At 36.4% G+C, this 23,570-nt stretch overlaps 1 protein-coding gene across 4 annotated transcripts in view; it reads right to left on the bottom strand.

Moving 5' to 3' along the window:
• Positions 1 to 23,570, bottom strand: part of TMPRSS15 (transmembrane protease, serine 15) — a 308,179-nt gene that overhangs the window by 43,780 nt on the left and 240,829 nt on the right. For 3 of the 4 annotated variants that reach the window (XR_002440702.1, XR_002440700.1, XR_002440703.1), the window contains 3 exons: positions 18,545 to 18,613; positions 18,335 to 18,420; positions 15,228 to 15,828 (listed from right to left, as the gene is read on the bottom strand). Coding sequence is in view for 1 of the 4 variants with exons in the window: in XM_021403493.1 (XP_021259168.1) it covers positions 1,931 to 2,050; positions 3,304 to 3,339; positions 3,698 to 3,739; positions 6,080 to 6,124; positions 7,767 to 7,909; positions 10,414 to 10,458; positions 11,863 to 11,930; positions 12,798 to 12,928; positions 14,987 to 15,131 (775 nt within the window). In the remaining 3 variants the exon portion in view is untranslated. Of the gene's footprint in view, positions 1 to 1,930; positions 2,051 to 3,303; positions 3,340 to 3,697; positions 3,740 to 6,079; positions 6,125 to 7,766; positions 7,910 to 10,413; positions 10,459 to 11,862; positions 11,931 to 12,797; positions 12,929 to 14,986; positions 15,829 to 18,334; positions 18,421 to 18,544; positions 18,614 to 23,570 lie in introns of those variants that run through there. The other variant, XM_021403493.1, reaches the window with a different exon arrangement.

The raw sequence follows: 23,570 nt of genomic DNA on the forward strand, positions 1-23,570 counted from the left end.
TTGCAATGTGTGTATAAAAATTCTTAAAAATATTGGTCTTTTATTTGCATCTTTGTTTTTAAACCAGAGTTCAGCATTTCACATATTTCTGAAAATTTAGACCAGACTGACTCCACCATTTTCCCCAGGAGAGCTCAGAAATATGTTTTCACAACAGAACTGAAATAAGCTTTCCAGATTCCTCTAGTGCCAAATTATATATTTTAAAAAACACCTCAGGGAGCTAATTGCTCCAACATATCCCAGAGCATTCAAAAATTTCTCTTTGCAAGAAAACATTAGAGCTGAGACTGAAGAGCAACACAGACATCAGCAAATGTACCTCCCCATCAAAAAGCTGCGCTGTAGTAAACAGAAACAGACTCACTGGTAGAATTTCAGTGCTCACTGCTAAATGGAGCATCGTCAATTCTGCACAAAAAAAAAAGTACTCAGGGAAAGTAGGCAAGGGTGAAGGATGAAATTTTTAGGTTGTAAGATTTTCATGGAATCATAAAGTAGCTGAGATTTGATGGATGAACCTTGTCCAACACCCTGGTCAAGCAGGGTCTCCTAGAGCTGTCTGCCCAAATGTTCACATCATAGATCCGCAGAATCACCTACCACCACTACTGCCCACTAAACTGCTTCCCTTAGTACCACATCTGCATGGTTCTTGAACACCTCCAGGGATGGTGACTCTACCACCTCTCTGGTCAGCCTGTTCCAATGCACTACGAGCCTTCTGGAGAAAAGTTTTTTCCTAATATCCAACCTGAACCTCCCCGGCACAACTTGAGGCCATTCCCTCTCATCCTATTGCTGTTACCTGGGAGAAGAGGCCAACCCCTGCCTTGCTACAATCTTCTTTCAGGGAGTTTTAGTGACTGATAAGGTCTCCCATGAGTCTCCTCCATCGTGAACAATCCCAGATCCCTCAGCCGCTCCCCATAAAACTGTGCTCCAGACCCATCACCAGCTTGCTGCCCTTCTCTGGACACGCTACAAGTCATCATCTTGCATTTCTCTCTGTGGTGCCAGCTACTTAAATATTTTTGTGCCAGTTCCATTTCCTAGCACTCAATGTAAGAAGGTGGAAATAGGTGGCCAACAAAACAAGTTAGAGCTCCTGCCATGATGGGAATCACACTTGACTCTTCTGCCTGCAAAATGCTGCCACAGGACACTTCCACCACACCATCTAAGTCTGAGGATGTGAAGGCAGGAGAGAGCTGATGCCCCTTCATGTGAGATACAGATTCACAGAACACAACTTTTCTGATAGAACAGTACCCAAACTTTCAAAAAGGTGGCCAATTGATCTAAATATAATTTTTCTACACACAAAGACAAAAGCAATTATCTAGTGACAGATTAGCAAGGAGAATAAATTGTCTTTATGATAAAGTATAGTGAAATACAGTATCACCGAACCAGAGAATATGTAGTATATTGTGAAAATCTATTTGTAGTTCTTTTTATGATGATATTCTTAATGATGGAATCAAAAGATAAATCTCTCTTCTGACTCTGAATAAGACAGTACGTAGCTTCTGGTACTGGATAATGTGATTTAACATTTGTTTTTGGAAAGAACATATTTGATATTACTAGTACAAAACTTCACATTAAATTTTGACACTGTTTTATATTTTCTATTATATTTATTTATAGTTAGTAATACATACATTAAATATCATCTTCCATATCATTTTACATTAATGTAGCTGCCTTGTGATATTTCCTTATTAAGCATATTATTTATTAATTAAAATTTTAAATGAAATTGTTTTCATTTACAAGATAAATGTTATAACATTTACACGTTGTTGTTATTATTTTTAGTAATTTGGACTTCATTATGCAGCTTATATCTTGTTAAGTACTTAAAAAATATTGACAGGTTTAAGTGTGCTCATAAATACTGCTTTAAATAGATTTACATTCTTACCACATCTTTTTTCAGATTCATCTGAACCATCTGGGCAGTCCAAGATTCCATCACAAAATAAATCCTTTCTAATGCAGGTTACTCCATCATCACAAACTTCAGCAAGTGGCAAGCACTCAACTGAAATAGAAAGGAAAACAGCAATGACAATAAAGCAGAAATGCAGTTTTACTACAATGGAAAATTGACTTACCTTTGGCTATTCTAGCACAAATCAAACCAACCACTCTATTGTGTTTCAAAAAACTGCATTTTTGAAGCCAGGAATGAAATATCACATACTAAAAAGGTCCGTTTAGCACAGAGTGGAGAATGGTCTGAGAAGTGGCATATTTTTTAAAATTATGTTTGAAGCAGGGCTGGAACTCCCGTCTCCTTCCTCTACTTAAATAAACTATTTTGTGCAATATATTAAATGCATTCTCAAATTCATTGTTTCTTTGTAATTTGATTAAGTAAATGCACATTTGGTATAAGTGTATGTATAAGTGACAAAGTCTGAAATTTGTTTGGATGTACGGGAACATTTCAAACTGATTTAGAAATAAAAAACTTTCAGTGTTAGCAGCACAGAGCGTAAAGCAAAAGAGCTGCCACTTTGAATCCAATTGGTAGCTGAATCAAATCAAAACTACATTAGTCAAGTAATGGAAGCAATGGTGTCAATAAATTAATTGCCACGGATGAGTAAAGATGAAACAGAGAAGCAAAAACCTACCAATAATCTAGGAATACGCTTTGCACAGGCTCAGTACAGAAGGAAACACTGTTTACATATGACATATTCCATTCTAGCTTAACACTTCAACTCATAAAACTAAACAGCATTGCCATCTACTGGATGTAAATAAATTAACATTTTCTAGTGAAATATTTTGACTTCTTTTTGAAACAGTAAATTACCCTTAATTGCAATATGATTGCTGTAGTCAACTTAGAAATGACAGTACATAAATTAGGCCCATTTAAAAATGCTTATAAATGTCATATATATTTCACCATTTTATGGGACTAGAGGAAGTTTTCAACAGCTCAAACAGGTTTGGCTTTCCATTCATCAGAAGTGATATGAGAGTTTGTTATCAGTTAAGTATTTCCTCAAAATCCTAAGAAATAATTTGCAGCAAAAATGAACAGTCAGTATGGATATCAATATACATATATCAGCATGTGTATAACACATAATGCATTTTTGTAGAATGTACAGTCACTTTGAAGAGATCTGTCGAATCAAAGGTAAACCTGCATATTGCATGCTTGCAGGGATAAGGTGCAAGAATTAAAATGAAAACAAGATGTACAGAAACAGTGTAATCCTAAGATCTCAGACTTTTATAAAACTGCCCTGCTTCTTCCCATATGAAGTTACCTACATGAGGTTGTTGCAGCCTTACTTATGGTGAGTTGTTCTGAACCTACATAAACACAACCCTGGGTTAGAACTTTACTTCTTGCTCTCTGAAAGTACCCATACAGTTGCTTGGGCATTAACAAGCAGCTGCTAATCTGCTCTTTTGAGATCTGCATTATTCACTGTATCTCAAAAGCCCAGCTCAGGTAATGGTATTGTAACTCCAGTTTAATTGATTTGAATCTGATTGTCAAATGTCAAAATAAATTTAAGACAAATAATATGGAAACCGAATTTACTGTAAATTATTTTATACTTAGTCTCATGCATTTTCAATAACTTCAAAATGCTTTTAACCAATGTGTTAAAATGACAATAGTGATTTCTTGTCTTCTCTTTCCCTTCCCTGTTCTGACCTGGAGTTGATGTCAGAGAACTTGTAATTAGACTCACAGGATCTGCTGAAAGAAAAGACAGGTTATGAGAATTTCAATATTACTACTAAATATATAGTATTATATATATATACTTTTTCATGTAAATAACATTGCTCAACAAATTAGTAGTCACAATATAAGGAGACTCAAACCTGTGTAGTATTTGCATACTTGCATACTGGCATATTTACATACATGTGTTTATACATATTTACAAATAATCAAATGCCTAGGTACTTGAGTAGACTTTCATTAGTGATAGTAAATTGGAAACCATTCTGCTTCATACTTTCTTATGACTGTTCCACATACCTTCCCACAAGCGATTTTTTTAATAACAATCTTCCTCTTATTGAGGATGCCTCTTGATTTTCCCAGTTCCTCCATGTTCCTTTTTTCTTCTTTAAATTTGTATTAGCATGCCTCTATACTTTTTTTACTTATATCAACACTTATATGTGTCATTACAGTCAATGGACCTTTCAGTTTATGAGACGACAGGCTAGAAGGAATAAAGTGGGAAATGTAGTAAAGTCTTCTTTATAGTCTATCATCTATCACTTTTGCTGGTAGTAGTTGCTGATCACCAGCATCAGAGACGGTTAACTTTTGTTAGATGTTCCTACTTCGTACTCTTCCAAACCTACTGGTGCAGAAACTTGCAAGAGGATTTGCTAATAACTTTCTATCAAATCATGCTGATTTAGCAAACACTGTTAAGCTAAGCTAAGTCATTTTGTAGTAAATAGACTAGGGACCATTTGGGACCATTCTGTCTCAGCAAATCTGAGGGCACAGGGACAGAGGAGAGCCCAGCAGGAGATGCAGGGAGGATGCAGATGGATGGACTGTTTTCTCACAACTGCATTCAGCAAAGGACATCACTCATAGCCTCACAGTAGTTTGTGAAGTATTACATACGTATGTATCTACCTAATGTGCCTCTTGACCTATCATTTAATGGATCATTGTTTTGGGAGGAAACTGTTTAATGGATGCATGCATGAGCAGGCTGTTTTAATAAAACAAATCTTGAAGGTTGTTAAGAAAAAATAGGCTTGTTACAGGTGTTATTCCTAAATGTGTACATATAAGCTGATGACAAAAGCCATGAAAGCAAAGGCACAGGACAGTGACAGAGGCATTGGTCATATAAGTACAAACCACACATAGTCAATTTCTGAGCAATTTCACTAAAGGAACATTTTAGGGTCAACAGAGAGAGTAAACCCAAGTTCCAATAGATATAACATACCACATAGGGTAAAATGTGGGCTTAGGACTGAAAAAGAGAACAAGGAAGATGATGGTGTTAGCAAGCATATAAAAATAACTGGATTGGGAGTTGGAATAAATGATCCTTGTGGGTCTCTTCCAACTCAAGATATTCTGTGATTCTGTGACCTCAGGGAGATCCCCCCAAAAAGAAGGAAGGAATCCACACTAGAAATATTATTTGAATTCCAGTTTAGGATGCCAACAACTCCCTACTTCCATCCCTCTTCACTCCCCTCACTCTCACATTCTTCTTGGTATGGACTAGCAACACTGACCTTAGGACTCAAAGTGACATTAAGATAGCATGCCAGAGGATCTGATAGACAGGAGAAAATCTGTGTAATATCAGTTTTTAATGGTATCATTGGGAATAAAGAGTAGCATTTGTATACTTTATACTGTATGCATTAATAGGCTTATAATAGGACTAACAAATTTTCATTGTTATGACTTTAATTAAGCTATAGATAAATAGTTGGCTCCTATATTCATAGGTATATAAGTAGTGTGTGTATTTTTTCCTCATATTAATTGCACGATGTGCCTGATTTTGCGCTCTGCCCTGGATAATTTGTATGTGACAACTTGTATGCAACTTGTGTGTAATAAGTGTATCTGTATCTAGTGCTAAAAATATGACTACTCATCTCTCCAGCTTACTTTTGGTTGTTTTTTACTATGTGAACTTGTGACACAAGGAGATGTGTCTGCCTTGTTCCCTATAAGTCTTCCAGTGATAGCAGAATTAAAGTCTACTAACATTGCTCAGTATACCAGTAAACCACAGTATGAGAATCCACCTGTCCAGATCTATGAAAATGTCAATTTGTGGCTCAGATGTTTGACAGATTCAACTTTTGTTTTGATCTTCAGATTAAGCTCTTACAGCTTTTGTACAGACTTCAGATCACTGGTTTCTCAAATGGTCAGAAATGATGAAGGGCAGCTATCACTGAATGAATCCTAGCTGTCAACCCCCAATCAAGGCAGCTTTCTTAAACTGTACCAGCTGAACAGAAGTCTTATGTTTCTTCTGCTGTACAGATGCAAAAAAATAGTTTCTGTTTTATGAAGGATACTGACCTGATGAAGTTAAAGGCAGCATTGTAGTAGGATTTTCAGCAACCACTGAAAGAAAGTGAGTTCATTATAAATTCCTTTTATAGTGCAGTATCTGTTTTTATACAAAATAGAAGGAAAAGTAAAAAATCCTCAGAAGCTGTGGCTGTTTCTCTTTGAATCACTAGTGGTATCCTGCATCCCTCCTTTTGGCCATTTCACACTATTTTCTCAAACTCTGACCTTCCAAAGGAGGAAAAGTCTTGATTCCCTTCTATCCTCAGTCCCTGTTCATTATCTCACACATAAAATGTTTTTATCTGGGAAATCTCTGTCTTTACTCTTTTATACCATGGAGCTTATCAGAGCATCTGCATCATAAAACAGTATTTAGATCAGATAAATTAGTTAAAATTAATCTGGAATTACTTACAAGACAAAGGTACTTTTAGTCACTACGGAAACCTATTTCAAGCAAATCATACCTAAGCGTTATAGTTCCTTCCCTCTATGAAACAGAAACAAAGTTTGTCTTGAAGAACATACTGAGACATTGGAAGCAAAAGTGCTATGTATACTTATGATCATTAGTTACAGTTGTTACTTTATTACAGCACTCCTGATGAAATGGACAGATGATACCTCACGTGAAGAGAGACATTTTAATGAGGCACATCAAGAAAAGTTTGATTACTTCAAAGTTCATCAACAGATATGTAACCTTTTAAAAAGCACTTCATAATTTCCTTTGGAGGCATTTTTCAAGAATAATGAGATATTGCTTTCCACGGTGATGTGCAGCTATTTAGAACAACTTCTTAAACGTGGTGCAGATAGTAAGAAAAAATAACGATCTCAAGACTGTGAATTTAGCCTGTGAATATCTGAAGTACTTAGCAAGAAATGCACCTTCTAGAACAGAGTAAGAAATGTTGCATAACAAGTGTTCTACTCCTCTTAAGGCAATCAGTAGCTACTTAATAGTAGCTCCATCAGGTCTTCAAATGTCAGCTAATCAACTTCCACTTCAAAGGATTCAGATCGCTTGTTATGATTATACTTAGTGAAGTCCTATTTTGAGGCTTATTGAAGTCAAAGGAAAGATTCTCATTGATTTTTCTGGGCTTCTTCTTAGGCTTTACCAAGTTTTCTAGTTTTCACTGTATTTGTGCATTTCCAAAATTTAAAAACATGTAGTCTTTAAAGCTACATCATTTGTTTCTCATTTACACTTTACCTAAGTATCAGAGAAATTTGATATTTGGGCATGTTTCTCCAGAAGCCACACTCTGTATTAGTTTCCTATTCTTTTTGACGTCTTTTCAACAAACAAGTCCTCACTCACTGTGAAGCTGAACCACTTTCCTTGTTCTTGACCAAAACAAAATTATAGTTGCATTTACTTATGAAATACAGTTGAGGCTTAATTGCATTAATCTGAAGGACAATGAAATTACAAGTGTTATGTTGCATAAAGTAGATGCAATTGAATGGTTTTGACTGGGAAATCCCTACTTTGCTCTTTATTTCTTCCAGAATGAACATATGCTATACTGATTCATATTTTCTACTTGACAAGGTTCCTTCACCTGCTGACAGAGGTTGAGTAATGGAGGAGAACACCCATAAACATAACAATCCTTCTGATGGTTGGGATCCAAAGATGTTGTTCATATTAACTACAGTTTTTAAGGATTTACATTAGCATTACCTGTGATTTGTATGCTGTTCACATCAATTTTCAAGGTTTGAGAAAGTTCAGTTGCATTTGCTTTGATACCTGAAAGTAACTCATTTCTTATTTTCTCAACTGTTACCCTCTGGGTAAGATAAAGGCTGAAGATCACAACAACACTAGCAATATAAAACAGAAAGTTATTAGTTAAACAAGCTAACTGAGTGAATCTTTGATTTGACTTACTAATATTTTGCCAACATTTCATTATAATACAGGTTCTACTTGTAAACTCAAAGTATCATAAAGTGATGGATGGTCAACATAACATGTAAAAAAAAAAGCTCTTAATTATCTGGAAGCATAGAACTTCAGATAAACAGTTCTTATTTTCCTTGCAACTCTTATATTCACTGTAGGAGAAAAAAAGCAACAGCACTGATATCAATTACTGCAATGAAAATGAATTGGAATTAACTAAAGAAGTAGGTTTATTCATTACTGAACAGGTCTTCTAGTTTAACCTCTAAAACATTGATTGTGAACCTTGAAATGTTCACAATATAAAATATAAAATATAATGTAACACAAACTGGTCACTTCTGTATGACAAACATCCTCTATGGATTCTGCATTCACGTAATCATAAGCGAACAAGAAAGACGACAGATATTTTGAAATCAGTGGTTGTGCTGTATTTAACTTCCGTGGGGCCTGAATTTTAACCAGTTTTGTCTCTTTGCAGTCTCCTACTCCATCTAGACACTATCATTATATTCTATATTTGTAGCTAAAGTATTGTCAAAGCATGATGTGTGCTAAAGATATATATTTTTTTCATTTACTTAAATTTAAGGTTTTTTTTTTTATTTATTCTTAAGGGTTTATAGTATCAAATTGAAACAGACTCAGCAGTGTTTTTTGATATGGCCTGCAGTTGTAGTGCAGAATTGAGCACAGTTTGCAGTATAAGGAAAAACTCTCCTCTTTAATTTCTTGTTTCTGATAACCTCTAGGCCATGCTGAGTAAACAAAAGCCTTTATTGCTTTTATTGTGACTCAAAAGAGTTTTAAAGGTCAAATAATAAAGAGGTTGCCTGAAGGGATAAGCACCTTTTTAACAGAGTCAACTTGAAAATCATTTTTGAGATAAACAAATGTTATTTCAAAGCAGAAATGAAGACAGATGTCTAGATTTCCATTGCTGTTGATGGAAGGAAACAAGCTGTTCTTTGGCATAATTGATCTTCTCCTAAAAAGGCATCCAAATATACTGGATGCAAAAACCCTAAAAGTAACGTTTTTTTCCTTTGTTTATAATCAGAGTTTTTGAGCAACTAGCTCAGACATCCTTCTACCTTTAGTGAAAAATCTTGATAAGTCTAATTCTATGTGCAGAAATGAAAGTTTGCTACTTGGATATATCTTCACAGAGGTGAAAGCCTATGTGTGCTGCCTACTTCTTTCCCTTAGTATTATAAAATCCTTCATAAGGTTATCACAGTCCATCTTTTCAAGTAATTTGGTTTATGACCTCACTATTACATTCAATTGATTCAAATCTGCTTCTCATTTTCAACATACGTGTACTCATAGTTGGCAAATATCCTTTTTTTTTTTTTTTTTTTTTCCCCGCAAGTCTCAGCAATATCTTCCATCTTGAAAGGTATCCTTTCTTATAGGAAGGAGGTCCTCTCCTTTCCCAGCCTGTGAAGCCTGGGACTCAGGCCCTTTTTTTTTTTTTTTTTTTTGCCAGCCTGATCATTCAGCTGAACTAGCTCCTCCAAATATTTATCCACTTTATGTATTTACAGAAAGCAACTATATCGCAGTTATAAAAAGAACAGAGTGGTTTAGCTTAGAAGGGAAATCTTTAGGTCACATAGTCCAACCATGTGCTCAAGCAGAGCCACCTTGTGCTGCCTCCCAGGACCATGTCCAAATGGCTTTTGAGTATCATGAAGGAGAGAGACTCTATAATCTCTCTGGACAACCTTGTGCCAGTGCTCAGTCACTCCTAAAGTAAATAAGTTTCTTCTTTTGTTCAGATGAAGCTTTCTATGTCTCAGGTCGTGCTCATTACCTCCTGTCCTGTTATGTACAGGGTTTTCTCCTTTTCTCATATTTTCTACAGATAAACTATTTATTAACATCATCAGTTGTCATGTAATGACCATTTTTCTTTAATTGCATGGTCTTTAATATATACAACTAATTTTGTCATTCATTTCTCAAGATCTTTCAGTTTTTCCAGAGCATGATTCTTTCCTGTTTTGTGATCACCTATCATACTGCATAATCTAAACTTTCTTTACAGACATACTTTTTAAAAAGTCACATATAATACCAAGTGAAATCAGCACTCTTGCAAAAGCACTCAGCTTTTGCACAAAACAGTATTCTCCATCTTCTAGGTATTTCCTTACCTACCTCACATTTCTTACTTTTCCCATTTTCCCTTCCAAATTGACAGCCCCATGGATGATCATATTTTCTTTTGTTCTAATCTTAAAGAATGTTTTTGGAGGCAAGATATGCATAAAATCATATGCTCTTCAGAGGTACTTACCCAACTCCTAAAGACACATTTTTATCCACTCATTGTCCAACACAAGAATTTTCTAAATTAGTAAAACCCTTGTCTCTTGCTCACGTGTAAGTAAAAATTGTTCTATGTAATTACCCTGTTTGAGATGTCTTGAAATTTTCATCACCCTCTTCAGGGTTCCTGTAGCAAAAAACAAAACAAAACAAAACAAAAAACAAAAAGCATATTATTCTCCTTGAGCTTATAACGTTTACTTCTGTGGATAGGATGGAAGTGTGTTCTGGAACTGTTTAGAAGTGGGATGTATTACATTTGTTGTGTAGACTCAAGACCATACGAAGAACAGTGCAGATTAAATTAGTACCACAGATTTCACTGCATTTACTGAACATTTTTGGCAGATAGCCTTCCTTAAGACAACAGAGATAAGAGGATATTGAGAAGTGAAATTAAGCCAGTCTTACTCTACCTATATTATGGATTCTTTAGGACACACATGATGCAGCTTTAAATAGTGTCAAGTGACATTCACTTGCAAATACCTTAAGTGATATGATTTAAATGGATCTGAGTCCACAGGGACATGTTAGTATATTTCCATTCATCTCATTGTTCTGTTGGCTTATGCCAACAGAAAATCTCTGTCCTGATCTTTCTTCTAGATGGCAAGAATAGAAAACCTGCAAATGTAGCACAGCTAATAAACCTTGGCAAAATACACAGGTTGCTCCAAAAGCAATACCTCCTATTTATTTCCATGGAAAGTACAACAGATACGAAAAGCACAATAACTCTAGCCAATAGAGCAAATTCTCAGCTACAAAACACCATTTTTCAACATATTCATCAACATGAGCTATGCATTTCTGCCAGTGGTGAATAAGAGCCTGTGTGCTGCACTCGTAAAAATCGGCATGACCATCCAGAATGTGGTTTATCATTCATGTTGCTGTCACCACTGTTAAAATGGAACATTCACTGTCTCACTGTGCTCACAAGCACTGTTTGGTCTCCAGAAATGTTCAGCAGGCACTGATGAATGTCAGTGGGTGCCATTTTTTCTGCACAGACATATTCTGTGACAGCCCTTTGCTTCATCCACCGTTCCATGTCAGATGCCATTTTGTCAGACTGCCCCTCTGCTACCATCTGTTGCACAGCAACAAAATGTAAGAGAATATTGGCAGGAAGGTTCAGCCTCTACTGCCATACCACCAACATCTGCTTTTGATGATATGGGCTAACAAAATAAAATAGAAGGCATTACTTTCAGAGCAGCCATCATAATTTTTTTTTTTAGTAATTCTTTCAAATATCAAAGCCTTATGAGTTGTTCTTAGCTTAACTCTGCTTCATCAAGGACAAGGCATGGACTTACAGGAGTCTAAGAAAGAAATTTGCCCAGGAAACACAGCTGTGCCCAATTTCCCACAGCAGCACTTGGAAGACAAGAACTGAAATAAATAGTATAGGAAGTTCTGAAGGATCACTTAAAATGCCAAGTATTGGTAGCCACTCTTGAGAGAAATAGCTAAATGAGGACATTTGACATTTATTTCAGAAGTAAAATTTAACTCTACTTACTTGAACTGGAAAATTTCACATCTCTCAAATTTATTTATCAAATCACTTGCTTGAAAAATTTCTTGTATCTGTACAGAAAAGAGAAATCTTTAACCAATAAAATAATGAAAAATACACTGCATTAATGGTTTTAATAGGTTTTTCCTCCTCATATCTCATATCAGCGAACTGTCTTTGATGCTTCTCTGATTTTCACAAAGAAAGAATATAATGAACCTGAGGATGTTGGTTGATCCTTGTCTAAACATGAGCCAGCAGTGTGCCCAGGTTGTCAAGAAGGCCAATGGCATCCCGACTTGTATCTGAAGTAGTGTTGTCAGCTGGAACACAGAGTTTATTGTCCATCTGTACTCAGCCCCGGTGAGGCTGCACCTTGAGTACTGTGTTCAGTGAGGGGTCTGGAGCACAGGCCTTATAAGGAGTGGCTGAGGGAGATGGAATTGTTCAGTACGGAGAAGAGGAGGCTCAGGGGAGACCTTACTACTCATGACAACTCTCTGAAAGGAGAGTTGTCCACATAACTTGCAATAGAACAAGAGGAAATGGCCTCAAGTTGTGCCAGGGAAGGTTCAGGTTGGATATTAGGAAAAATTTCTTCTCCGAAGGAGTGGTCAGGTGCTTGCATAGGCTGCCGACAGAGGTGGTGGAGTCACTGTCCCTGGAGGTGTTCAAGAAATGTTTAGATGTGGTACTAAGGGACATGGTTTAGTGGGATAATATTGGTGGTAGGTGGATGGTTGTACTGGATGATCTTAGAGATCTTTACCACTCTTCATGATTCCATGATTCTGTGATAATATTGGTTTCTGATTAAGCTTAAGATACTGAATGTCACAGTTTGGGGAAAGTAAAAAAGCTTCATCAACAGGTCATGTTAAGAAATTAACATAGCTACCACATACGCTTGGTTTAACTAGAGATAAATAAGTTCTTACCAATTGTTCAACATCAAAGGCAAGGACTTTGAAGTCGCCTGATGATTTATCTTGCAAAGCAGGAATGAATGATGTCCCAGAAATTATTTTAAATGTTCCCATGTAGCCATGACTATTTCCAACAGTTTGAGCTATATTATTAAAAATATAATTAAATATTTATCAATCATACAATTTTTATAATAATATAAATGTATTAGATTTTACTCTATGTAGATCATCAAAATATTTTTTACCTTTTTTGCTTTGTATAAAGAGTTATTTTGCCAAATGCTGATTCTAAATAAGTGTCAGATCATTTTTGACAAAAATATAACAACTATAAACATACCGTGAATACAATTTGCCATTGGTTCTCATTACTTTCAATTTCATGCTAAATGCTGAACTTTCCAGTAGCAGAGTGTTAAAGGAGACAGTAGTATTACTGTGGGGGTGCCTAAGCACTAGAACAGGTTGCCTGAAGAGGTTGTGGAATCTCCATCCTTGGAGATATTCAAAAGCCATCTGCACGTGGCTCTGGGCCCTCAGCTCTAGGCAGCCCAGCTCGAGCAGGGTGTTGGACTAGACTACCTCCAGAGATCCCTTCTAAGCTAAATCATTCTCTGGTTCTGTGAATCTCAGTAGCATATGAAGCTATGTCTAATACAAGGGACAAAGAGACATGAGAAGGATGATGGTTATTGAATTAGAAGGCTTTTTTGTGTGTTCTGTGTTAAAAACATTAAGAATTACTGCTTCATACTTTCTGTATTAAAAGTGGTGCACCTTTTATATAAACGAACAATGTTTTTGACGACAGAACGGGAAAAACTTGTGCCAGACTAGCTGAACTATTTTTGACCTAAACTTTCTTATCACTACATATAGGAAATGCTGGGAGAAATTATGGCAAAACTAAATAATTGGTTCTTACTACACATTTTTAATAAGCTAGAGCATATGAGGTCTACATAAAACAATTCATTCTACATTAAAAATATCTCCTCACTGTGTAACACACTGGAAATTTTCAGGTAAGACCTGAATTAAATATGACTGATAGAAAATACCTTTTTTTTGGTTATATATACCAGGGGTACTTTTAGAATGCGATTAAAGATATTAACATCCAAAGTAAATTTAAATAAAAAAGAAGGTAACTAAGAAATACTATAATAAACAACTTGTGATTGAGGGGCACAACCTAGTGACACTAATTTCCTAATATCACCAGTAACTACATTACCTTGAGCTTCTTTGCAGGCCATTTATCCTTACAACTCCATGTCTATTTAAACAAGTGTTTCTAAATAGTAGTTTTCCTTTCTATGTAAATTATGTCACATATATAATTTTTAGAATGTCTTAGAAATATTATTTATACACAATGAAATTACTGCTAATGCATCTTCTAAAAGACACCTGGGAAGTTCAACATCTCTCTTGTACTGGGGAGCCCAGAACTGGACAAAGCTTTCCTGGTGTGACCTTACCAGTGCACAGTCAATATAAATCTAAAAAAAACCTTTAAAATTTCAGTTCCATTTTAAAATCACGATATGTAGATTTTTTAAAGTTAGTTCACTTCAAACATCAGTAGTGTGATTTTATCACATTATAAACATTGAGTAGATACTAAGAATTACTTTGTATTAACTTTACATAATGTTAGGAGCTGAGTGTCTACTACAGGATCTCTCTCCTAGCTATATATATATATAAACAACAAAAAAGATTTTTTCTTTTTTTTTTTTTTTAAGAAAAAAAGGATTGCAAGAATTGTAGGACACCTTAAAATTAACCAGAGGCTCCAGTGGATTATGAATGTCTTGAAGAGTCAAACAATAGACATAGAGAAAAAGTGAAAATTCATGGTTCAAAATATTATGTTCACTATTTGGTGAATATGACTGAATAACCAAAGCCTTACAGTTTGGATTAAACTCCAAAGAATTCCCCTAAAGTACACAATGTGAAAATTCTCTCATTTCATCAGGCTTCAAGACATGCTTCAAGTGACTATATCTTGACTTATTTTACTTAGATCAATAACCAGGGAGGAAAATGTGAAATAAACAAAAAGCCAAGACAATAGCATTACCAATATAGTTTGAAATATAAAATATAATTACAACAACAATGATACTGTCTTCAAAGTCTGAACTCCTACAGAAGATCTCCTGAAAACATTGGAGGTTGGTACTTACCTCGTTCTAACTCCTTGATTGTTAACCATGAAAGTACAGTCAGCCCCACACAGACGCACACAAAAAGTGCAAGCAGAGAAACAAACAAAATTTCATAGTAACTAAGAGGAATGTATTCCTCATGAGATGATTTTCTCAGCTTCATTTCTGTCCTGAAAGCTTGTACCAACAGAGACTGTCATAAGACAGAAATAATCTGAAAATGAGGGTAATAATTCACATGAATCACAGAATCACAGAATTGCAGGGGTTGGAAGGAACATTTGTTTATTTACAGGAGACGCCTATCAATTAATTACACCATAAAACTTAATAGAGTTTTTTTTCAACATTTCTGAGTATTCATATTCACGAACAAGACACGCAAAATGAAGAAATCTCTTCATAAAGGAAGTGTTAAAGTTTCTGTCCCAGATAAAAAATAAGAAAAGCAGAGAAATGCAAAATTGGTCATTATGTCCTGTCACAGGTGATTCCAGCAGACTGCAATGGTCCCAGCACAGCACAGGGCAGGGCAGGGGCCTGCAGCTACCCTGGGGTGCCTGGAGTCAGCCTGGGTAGGGGACTGCACAAATCACATGGCAAGGAGGAGTGAGGAGAGCGGGATGAGGAGTGGCCCTGCAATGCTCAGGGGAGAACAGTCCATGGAGAGCCTGCAGTGGAGCAGATTTCCACACGACAGCCATGGAGGAATCCATGCTGGAGCAGGTGGATGTCCCCTGGAGGAAGCTGCAGATCACAGAAAGCCCACTCTGGAGCAGGATCCAGGACTGAGCAGCAGCACATGGAGAGGATCCCACACAGGAGCAGGTTGCTAGCAGAAACTGCAGCTCGGGGAGGACCTGCAGTGGAGAAGGGAAAAAGTGTGAGGAAGAAGGAGAGGCAGAGAGGAGCTGTGAGAGACTGAAAACAGGCCCCATTCCCCACTCTCCTGTGCCACTTGAGGGAGACGGAGGAAGTACAGAGGAGTTAGGAATGAAGAAGTTGAGCCTGGGATCAAGGGGGTTGGGAAAAAGCTGTTTTAGTTTTATCTTTGTTTCTCACCATGCTAGTCTATTTTTAATTGGAAATAAATAATTCTTCCCCAAGTGATACCTGTTTTACACATGATGGCAGTCCTGGGCAAAATCCAAAATGGTGAGTGACCTCCTTGTCTTTATCTCAGCCTACAAGATATTCAGTCTTATTTTCAGTGTCTTGTTGAAGAGAGGGGTTGGGATACGGATTGGTTGGAGTCTGGAGGCTGTACGAGGTCAACCCACCAAAACATTCCATGCTGTATGAAATAATACTAGAACCTGTCTTACTCCTCATCAGATGTTTTCTTTCACAAAGCTGAGGAGTTCTGTGCAAATCGACTTTTGATTCCTCTGTCTTATTTTGCAATGCTTTGACTTTGTATCATTGACATTGTACATCATTAGTAAAAGATAAACACTACTACCTGTAAATGTTATTACATTTTGAATTTGGAATTGATGCCCTAAGGGTGATAAATGAAAGGAGAAGTAAAAGAAGTTGTGGTCATTTAAAATTAAGTGTTTCACTAGCACCTTGCATGTGATGATGCTCAAGTTGCATTTGTGCTCAAATTTGTTCCACTCTGGCCAAGGACAAAACTTATCATGGTTAGTCTCCAAATACAGTCGTGACTGCTACAAACGAACTAATTTTCTAAACAGTTCTAGATGGCAACAGGATTCCGGTAGCAATAATTAGCAAGCAAGCCTTCGAAACTGAGCTTATAATAATTAAGTGAGCTCTCTTTCATCAACTGTAACATCTTACAGTCCGTACTGCTATAAGCTGGTGAAAAAAGAATATAATGCTCCATGATTTCTTATACTTATTTTTGAATCTTCAAATTAGGTGGGAAGACTTCAGCACTGCATTAATGCAAGCTTACAATTAGTCATGAATCATGGCAGCAGAGTTCAAGCTGAAAGAGTCCTCTGAAAATCATCTCGTCTAACGTCTTGCTCAAGTAAGGGCTAATTAGAATTTGATTAGTTGGTTCAGGGCTATGTCCAGACAAGTTCTGAAAGTCTCTAAGATGGAAGACCCCAGAGCCTATCTGGAAAAGCACCTGTGCCCACACTTGACTGCCTCTGCTGTGATTTCTTTTTTCCTTACATCTTACTGGAATTTCCCTTGCTCCAATTTGTGCCTACTGCTTCTCAGCCTTTCACTATGCCATTCTGAAAAGGCTCTGGCTCCATCTTCTCTGAAATCACCACTTAAGTGGCTGAAGACAGCAGTTAGATACCCCTACCAACTAGTTGGCCCCCAACCTCTGTTGGCATCTAGGATTATTCTAGAATTTACACTTGCTGAGCTCTGTTGAACCTCATGAGGCTTCTATCAGCCCATTTCTATGACTTGTAATGACAAGTAAGTCTAGTGACTTCACTGCTACTCTCTTATCCCTCATTAAGTTACTTGTCTTCCTGCTCATTCCTCATCTGAAATATTAGGTGTATATTTTTTTCTATTGATATCATTTTGAAGTTTATTTTTTCACTTTCATTTCTTCTACAGACTGATAGAACTCTTGAAAATTAGATTTGGTTGGTTGCTACATAACTAAACTGATGAAATTGTGTAATCCATTCAGGAAAAGAGCGAGCAGCATTACTACAAAATGAGACTTTCTCTACCATATTGCAAGTTGTGAATAGTTGCAGGCCATGAGCAGCCTGCAGCACAGAAATTATTCACTAAAGCAAATAACAAAAATAATAAACTACAATGTTCAATTCTATTGGCAAACAATTTGCAAATAGAAAACTAATGAAATCAGTTGCATGTTATTTTCTAAGCTCTTGTTTTATCATGTCTATTGTGAACTCTATGGCAAATCAATTACACTATTGTTTAAAAATAGTTAAAAATTTATAAAGGCAAATATTCTATGAACAGTGTTCAAAATTAGAGAAAGACGTTTAGCTATTTAAGTACTGATAATAATTTTTCAGAAATACTAGCATTGATGTGCTAGTGACATTTCAGATTAGGCCATTTTCAAATAGATAGACCTTCACCGGTGAAGAAGCCTAACAGATTCACAACTTAGTTGGTTTATGTTGTATCCACATCTGCAGCTCCACAGGATTTATGACCTTATTGGGCTTCGTTTATTTTCTTGTTTAATCATTCTTCAGCACAGAGTGAAATGACTGCTGACGTAGAAAGGAGGGAATGTTGTGTTCTGATAATACCTCTAATATCTGGAAACATACCTAATGCCTGACATTCTATTAATGGCTAGCAATCTGTGCAAAAATGTTTTGGTTACCTACACAGACTTGCCCTCTGCTATCTAAATGAAATGGAAATTGGCTTTCTTACAGCAGCTGTTTTCAGATGTCAGGATGATTTCTCCCTTTTGCTGTACAGACTTCCACGTAGGAAGGCAGAAGACTGAATCAATAGATCTGCAGTGAAAGTGCAGAAACAGACTATAAGCTTTTTTTTTTACACCATAAGCAGCATTATAAAAGGGAGCTCATGGGAAAGCACAACTGTATTTCAAAAATAAAACCCTTACATATTTCTTACCTTTAACTCTTCCAACTGCTTGTATTGAGGAGGAGAAAGATATATGGTAGTGGTCTGCCAGGTGCAAAACTTTGTATGAAATGAAAAATATGGATTTCATTTACTAGTTAGCAGTATTTTTAGCAGTTGAAAATGTATGATTCTTTTTGCAACCAGTTATTTAAAACTGCTTGAATAGAAGTGGCATAATATACAACACTAATGTACTGTTTCTCTTTTTATACACCTTCTAAAACTTATTTGGCTCAGCAAGACTTGGCTTTGCAGAGGAGTTGTGACTCAGCAGAGGATGACACAGTTTTTATATACACACTATTTTCACCCATTTCCAGGAAAACTGAGACTGGAGAACTTGTTCAATATTCAGTTGTCTAGGATGCTATTTCTTGACTAGAGACCCTTAGACAAGTTCACAAGATTTTAAAAGCTCATACAATATTAAATATATCGTTTAAAAATTGGACTATGGATGATGAAATTACTATGCTGGAGGACATAAAAATGTTCAACAAGTGACTGATTTAATTCTGTGAAGTGATCAGAAACAGCAGCATTTTCGGAAAGATGTATGTTCTAGTCAAGTGAAAGGTATGAAAGAACAATGTCTCTATTTTCATACTGAAGCCATTAGTTTGAACTAATAACAAATAAATAAACAATCTGATTTCAGAGTCATGTAACAAGTTCAACTGCTCAAAGGCTTGGGTAATGTAGAACTTCTTTAAGTTAAGGTATGGCCAAGGAACAAAGATAGATAAGGTAGCTGGACACTGCTCTCCCTTCAATCCTTGAGCGTTGTCCAAAATGGGGCTCTGTGTACACAGTGGAATGATAGCTAATGAAAACTTAGTTGAGTTTTTGTAGTTCTCCTCACACTGGAAGATTTATTGGCAATATAAAGATCTGCTCATGGAGTTATCTCAGAACAGTATTTGCTCTGAAACTCTACCTGAGAACTTTCATATACACTGCTGACAAAAAATTGTTAAAGATGATCAATGAACAGATAGGATGTACATGGGTTGCTCAAAATGTGGTGCCTCCAATTTTTTTTCATTGGAAACTGTAAGAGATGCAAAGAGCACAATAACACTGGTGGATAGATCAAAATTCTCAACTAGAAAACACATTTTTCAGTACAGTCACCTCTGTTAGTCACACATTGTTGCCAGCAGAGAAGAACAGCTCTGCATGCTGTGCTTGTAAAAATCTGCACCTGTGAAGGTGATCCACTGCTTCACAGCTGCGCTTCACAGCTGCTACAATGATGCAGTTGCTAGGAAAATGTTGCCCACACAGTCCATCTGTCATCAGCCTGAACAGATGGAAGTCAAACAGCACCAAATCCAGACTATACCATGGGTGTGGTAAAATAGTCCACCCAAGACCAGGAATGTACTCCACAGTCTTTAAATTGTTGTGAGGCCTGGTGTTATTATGTTGCAAAAGAAACTGTCTTCCTCACTGGCCTGACTCCGGAAGTTCAAGCCTTTAGCTTAGACAGCATCATGATGTAGCAGTTGATGTAGAGTTGATGGTTTGTCTGGGTTCCAAGAAATCCAGAAGGATCACCCTTTTCCTATCCCAGAAGACAGTACTCATCACTTTACTCCTCGAGGACTGTATCTTGAACTTTTTATTTGATGGGGGAATTCATGCCACCACTCCATGATCTGATGATGTTTTGACTACAGCTTGTGGTGGGGACACCATGTCTTGTGACCAGTAATGATGTGATCCAGAAAATGGTTACCTTCAGCCTCATGTTGGTTAAATAGGCCTTGACAAATGTAAATATGATGTTTTTTCTTTTCCTGTGTGAGCATTTGTGGGACCTGTCTGAAACGAAATTTGCAATACTCCAATATTGCCACCATTGTTTCCAGTACATTGAAGATGCAATTCCCTGGTCATTAGCCACCAATTCATTTGGAGGAGATATAGAAATACTCTTCATTTCAAGGTGTGACAGCTGTGCACAGCTGTCAGGAACATGGTCTTTCATGTCACTATTGCAACTGCTGAAGGGCACCACCCACTGCCTCACTGTGCTACCATCCACTGTTTGGTCTCTGTAAACATTCAGCAAGCACTGAATGTCAATGAGTGCAATTTTTTTTCCACATAAATTCAGTTCTACACCTTTGTTTCATCCACTCTTCCATGTCAGACGCCATTTTGTCAGACTGCCCTTCTGTTGCCATCTGTCACAAAATGTAATGGAATACTGACAGAAAGGTTCAGCCTCTATTGCCATACCACCAACATCCACTTCTGATCTCATGGGCCAACATAATAACATCAGGGGAATTACTTTTGGAGCAGCCTTTTTATGGTGCACAAAATAATTAGGTAAAAGGTAACTGAATGCAGTTATACATTTACTTGATCGTGCTTAGACTCTGGCAAAATAGTTCTAAGGGCTTTTACATTACTATTACATTAGATTATAGTTATGGTGGTTTTTGCATTCATAATTTAATTAAATCTGAATTCTAATAAGAATGTAACAAAAACAAAACCAGAAAAAAAACCACTCTCCTTTCTCCCCTAGATTCAAAGGATTTCAGTGAGCCCTCAAAGAGGATTCAGAAGCATGGACTAAAAATAGCTGTTGAGTGAAATGATACAATTTTATTGCTGGGAACCAATGTGTCTCTGTGTGAATTGATCCATATCAGGAAAGTAATCAAAAATGCACTCCTGTCACTAGCAGTTGTACGTCATCAGACTAACATGGTGAAAAATAAAATCTGAGTAGAAGGCAAAACTGGAATATATTACATTCCCCATAACCTGCAAGAAGACTTCTTTTTCTTTCAAAATATGAACAAATAAACAGAACCCAATGCATCCAAACTTCCCGAGCTTAGGCAGGCTCAGAAAGATTCTACTGGGCAGAACTCAAGTTTCTTTCCCTACCAATCACTACCTTGACTGACTTTGGGTAGCTCAAGCACGACATTTATTTACTTTTCCATTAGTTCCCAGTGTGGAACCAGAGAATTTTATTTTAAGTCAGAATCAGAGAGATGCATTTCTAAGTAGGTTATAATAGAAAGTGGGGCAGATTAAGAGTATCCAGAAGGGAAATCTGTGATGAATTCAGTTTAGTTCAGAAGAAATGATTGCAGAGTTAGCAGCTAGCACTGAAACTAAGGGAAGACTTTCACCTGATCTTAGAGATCTAGTGGAGAGTGGAAGAATTTTCCTCTTAACACAATCATTCTTCCTTTATTGAATAAAGCAACATCATAGATAAATATTTTAACATAAATATCTAGTTTCTAAGTAGTTAAAGTTAGGTCAGCTGAACCAAACATGACAGCTTCATAGTCAATAACTATACATTCAATATTGAATTATTTAGCCAATTTTGTGTCCCTAGATGCATATTTTCATTATGTGCTCCTTCTACTGAGGAGGAAGAAAGCGTGGATCATGAAAACCACGTCAAGATACTAGCAGTGAAAAACTAAAACACTACCAGTGAAGTTTGGCAACAGAAGAAAATTGAAAATATAATGGGCCACCAACTGAGTAACGAAAAGAACATGCCAATGCCAATTTCTCTGTGAGAACAAAATAGGATGAAGCAGGAACAGATATGCCACACAGTAGAAAGAATCAGTCATAACTTGACTGAAAATGCTGATTGGCAAAATAAGCAGGTAAAAGACAAGGATCAAGAGGTAGTAACAACATTATTGCTCCTGTGATTGAATTAATATAAAAGCCAGGGTATTAACAATGGAGCAGTAGCTGAAAACAGCAGTAAATTTGTCACAATATAATAGTTTCCATGAATAAAACCAATTACAACAACGTTATTGTGTACATAGTGTTGTGCCTTGTAGGCCAATATGGGAATCTTGAAAGGAAAATGAAACTGGCAGAGGAATGGTTCTTCTGTCTTTCTTAGCTTCTATTCAGAATGACAGAATAAATGCATTCTACTTTTTGTATACTAGCCACACAGCTTTTTGTCAGTATGCATTTGTTTCCGAAGAATTGCAGGAATAAAAACATTGTATCTGCTTGCATGTCAAAAAGGTCTGAAGCAGAAGCTTAGGTATGGGCTAGTTTAACTTCTTTTCATCTTACATAAACAGTTTGAAGATATATAAATACGCTGTATGGGGAAAAAAAACACTTGTTTTTAATATGGAATATTTTGCACAATGAAAAGCTGTCCTTAAGAATGCACCCTCCTCTTTTTGTATTGTCTCCAGCAATCTTTCCCAAGGTTGTCAATACTAGCTAAGTGTAGTTCTTGATTTTTCTTGATGTATTTAAAAATATGTATCTCTCAAAATAACATGAGAAATGGGAAATCACACATCCAAATAAAAATTAAAACTTCAACACTAGTATTTCATAAGAATTATTTCAATTATTGAGCATTTTATTGACTGCAGATTGTAGAATATTAGCTGTTCTGTGGTTTTACACATCAGCTAGCTGAAGATACTTAGAAGGTCATTAACTATGAAAAATGGAAGTAAATCCTGTTTCTCTTAAACTCAAATGCTTTACAAGTCTTAATCTTAAGATCACCTTCCTAAATTTCTGGCTTTCTTGGGCAAACATATTTAAAACTGATTTTTTCTTTTACAACTCTGGAAGAAGTAATTATTATCTCTATTTCTAACCTATACAATAAATACTCCAAGGACTAAAAATAGCTTATCCATAAACCTTTGGAATGATTAGGAAAATCTATGTAAAGTCCACTTTAATTTTATGAAACATTTGTACTCCTGTGTAGCCATATTACAGATGTGACAGAACTTTTAGCTGACTGAGGTACTATAAAGGCAGACCATAAAAAAACAACTTTCAAATACCTCTTATTATGCCATATTACCATCTCACAGACATTATTTCTGGTTGATCACATCAGCAAAAGCAGAGGGAAACTGATATGCAGGTCAGAGAGAGTATATATGACTTAGAAGAGAAGAAGCAGAAGTCTGAAATCCTTGCAGTTCACTCATCTAAATAGTGCAAAAAAAAAAAAAAAAAA

This window comes from Numida meleagris, chromosome 1 (genome assembly GCF_002078875.1).
Source record: "Numida meleagris isolate 19003 breed g44 Domestic line chromosome 1, NumMel1.0, whole genome shotgun sequence".
NCBI lineage: Eukaryota > Metazoa > Chordata > Aves > Galliformes > Numididae > Numida > Numida meleagris.